The following is a 2,978-nucleotide window of genomic DNA, read 5'->3' as shown; positions in this document are numbered from 1 at the left end:
AATGAGTCACATTTGGCAATGAATAAGGGATAAAATTATATAAATTTCAGCATTTTTTCCTCATACAGTGCCTGGACAGTCTGACAGTTTAATAATGGTCTTGCAAGACCCTTAAAATTGTAAATGTGAAAAAATTTTCAGTGTCGTTTTTTTCACGTTTTTACACAAGTTATGTATATCACACATATGCCACAGTTGTCTGAAGCCATTTTTTTTTTTACAAATGATCTCAGTTGGATAGACACACTCCGTATGGCTTTCTGCACATCTTTTCATCATTTTCTACAAAGCTTGACAAAACTATGCAACAACACATGCCATATGTCAGAACAGAAACAGTCTTTCTTCACCAAGACTTCTTTTTCTGTTTGCAAATGAGACATTTCACCAAACAGTTAGGGTGCATTTGATTATGGAGATTCTCCGACCTCACAATTGAAATCTTGAACTCAGTTCATTGCATTGATTGGAGGACAAAACCAAACTAAAAACGTATTTTCGCTCCAAGCATCAGCCTTTCTTTGGTAGTGACACGGCGTGACAAACCTTTAAAAAGAGCAGATATTTGATGTGCAGTTGTGTGTTGCGCGGTTACCGGCGAGGATTGAGATTGTGGGGTGTCAGAGTAAGATTTTCAGTCTGTTAAGAGGTATCGGTGTGGAATTGTGCTGCGAGGCTTTCAGTTAAGTGCACAAATCCTTTAGATTAATCCAAAAGCAGTTATTGAGCTCTCTGACAAGGCCATTATGAGACCTTCTCACAGAAATAGTTCTTTCCTCTGCCTCTTTATGGTCCCTTTGCCACATGTCAGGTTCTCACGTCTTATTGACTTGAAAGTTTAAAACTGGAATTATTTACGAGGTCAACCTTAAAACACATTGCAATAGACACATATTATCCCTGCTGAGGTAATGAAGTGGAAGCAATAGAAGGAAGGGAAAGAGAAAATCTCAAAAGATCTGAAGATTGAAAGAGATGAAACACACAAAAGGCAAGCACACAAAAGAAGGAGGTAAATGGAGAAGATATCTGAATCGAAAAGAGAGAGACAGAGAGAATAGAGTGTTGGCAGATTGAAGTGTACTGGGCATTCGATAGCAAGATACTATACTCTAAAGGTTAGAGTGGTGCCAAGAAGGATTGATTCAGCAAGCTGTACTTGACACAAGCCTCAGCGCTCACTGAAATAATGTGTCTGTGGCAAATCAAGGCCATGTCTACAAAATCATCATGCTGACATCAAGCCATCTTAGTGCCAGGGAAACACAACCTGCGGGACACTCCAGGCGATGTGCTTTCACAGGCTGGCTCGCCTAAAAGTAGTTCAACCTGGTCTTGGAAAAGTGTCAGCGTTTCCTGCAGATTGCAGGATAATAGGGCAGATAATAGGCTAAAGTGATCCTTGATCAGAACAAGCAAGGTAATTCTCAACCACTTTCTGTTTCCCCGCAGTGCTGCTGTTGGGGATTTTCCTGTACACACGCTGGCGGAGCTATAAGGGGCTGAAGGAGGGCGTATATCACGTGTCTGCGCACCATGACGGATGGGAGGACATTCGAGAGAATGTGCTCAACTACGACGAGGAGGGCGGCGGGGAGGAGGATCAGGTGAACGCATGACTTCTGTTTCAAAATTGATTTCAGATCACAGGTCAGAGAATCCGACGCCTGCTTCTGACACAGGAGGACAAGCGAGCACTCAAAGTTACTATGACAACTTGTACAGGTTGTCATGCTTCCCCGTCGCAGCGAGGCACCCTTGTCAGTTTATCTCTATGACAACCTCTAACATTTAAAAAATGCATACTGATGTCGATGACAAGAGGCTTCACTGAGTGCAGAGAGAAAGTGAGACAACTCGTTTTGTTCGAAATGTGTCTTTTTATTTTCAGAAACCCACCGAATAAAAGGTTTGGGGTGTTTGATGTAACCGCCCGCTCCTCTGATCTATCTGAAGTATGTGGGTGTAGATATGTAGATATGCTTAGTGGTGCTCTGATACTCTCCATCTGATGAGGCTTCACACATCTTCCTCATCATGTAATCAATTACGCCCACATCCATGTCACCCACACCTCCCTCTCTGTCTCTCATTCTCCTCCTCCTCTTCGTCTATTTTTTCCTCAAGGGGCATTATATGTTTATCTTCCTCCCCAGAGAGCTGCACCGCTAAATAACGAGAGGAATCATCCTCGGTGGAATGGGATTAATGTTGACGCTCAATGGGAGAAGGGGGCCGGTGTCTTGTTTTGTTGCGTTGACTGTGTGTAATGCCGGTCTGTGCTCTTCACTGTGTCTGTCAGGATTCTTCCTCTCAGGTGCAGGAAGATGCACACAAAGGTGTTAATCAGACTGCGGCGTTAGCAGCTTGAATCCGGATTAATGCCATTAACAGTTTGGGGGATAATAAATTACAGGATGAAGAAGTACAGACAAGCAGCTTATTTTGTCAGTGAGCTCGGTCTTATTAGTCGTAGCAGTTTTTGTGGCAGACGTTGTTGTTGTCATTACACCAGTTCCTAAACGTAATGGCACATTATGTAATGCTAATGATCTTCTTATTTGTCAGCACTTTATGCATTTCATTTCCCCCTCTCTCGCTCTCCTTCAGAACGCCTATGACATGGCAGAGCTCCAGAAGTCCCTGCAGCCCAGCCCGGCCCAGTCGGTGCAGTACAGCTGGTCGCGAGCCCTCCACCACCACCCTCCCTCCCAGCAGCAACAGCAGCAACACTTTTGCCAGCCTGACCCCCCCTCCAGAGCGGGCACGGCCACCACCACTTCCTCCATCTCCTCGGGAACAGCCACCATCCGAAGGGACGTACCCCCCTGCCGCTCTCCGGCTCAAGGCCAGACTGCAAATCCCAGCCGAGCGGTCCAGCTGGCCCGCAAGAGCTTGTCGTTCTCCAGCCAGGACCTGGCCCGCTACCTGTGTGAAATTATCCGTGATGCCGACCAGCACCCGGAGACGGCGCCCTT

The 2,978-nt window shown here is 45.6% G+C and overlaps 1 protein-coding gene across 1 annotated transcript; it reads left to right on the top strand.

Annotated features, from left to right (window-relative positions):
• Nucleotides 1-1,452: 1,452 nt before the first annotated feature.
• Nucleotides 1,453-2,970, top strand: LOC107683305 (cadherin-15-like; the record flags this gene model as incomplete). Its single annotated transcript, XM_016479359.1, has 2 exons — nt 1,453-1,607; nt 2,611-2,970. Coding segments are annotated over 2 exons (515 nt in total), but the record flags the coding sequence as incomplete, so codon positions are not given.
• Nucleotides 2,971-2,978: the final 8 nt, after the last annotated feature.

This window comes from Sinocyclocheilus anshuiensis, unplaced genomic scaffold, assembly GCF_001515605.1.
Source record: "Sinocyclocheilus anshuiensis isolate Anshui unplaced genomic scaffold, SAMN03320099.WGS_v1.1 C33152743, whole genome shotgun sequence".
NCBI classification, from domain to species: domain Eukaryota; kingdom Metazoa; phylum Chordata; class Actinopteri; order Cypriniformes; family Cyprinidae; genus Sinocyclocheilus; species Sinocyclocheilus anshuiensis.
This window is presented reverse-complemented; position numbering and strand designations above follow the sequence as displayed.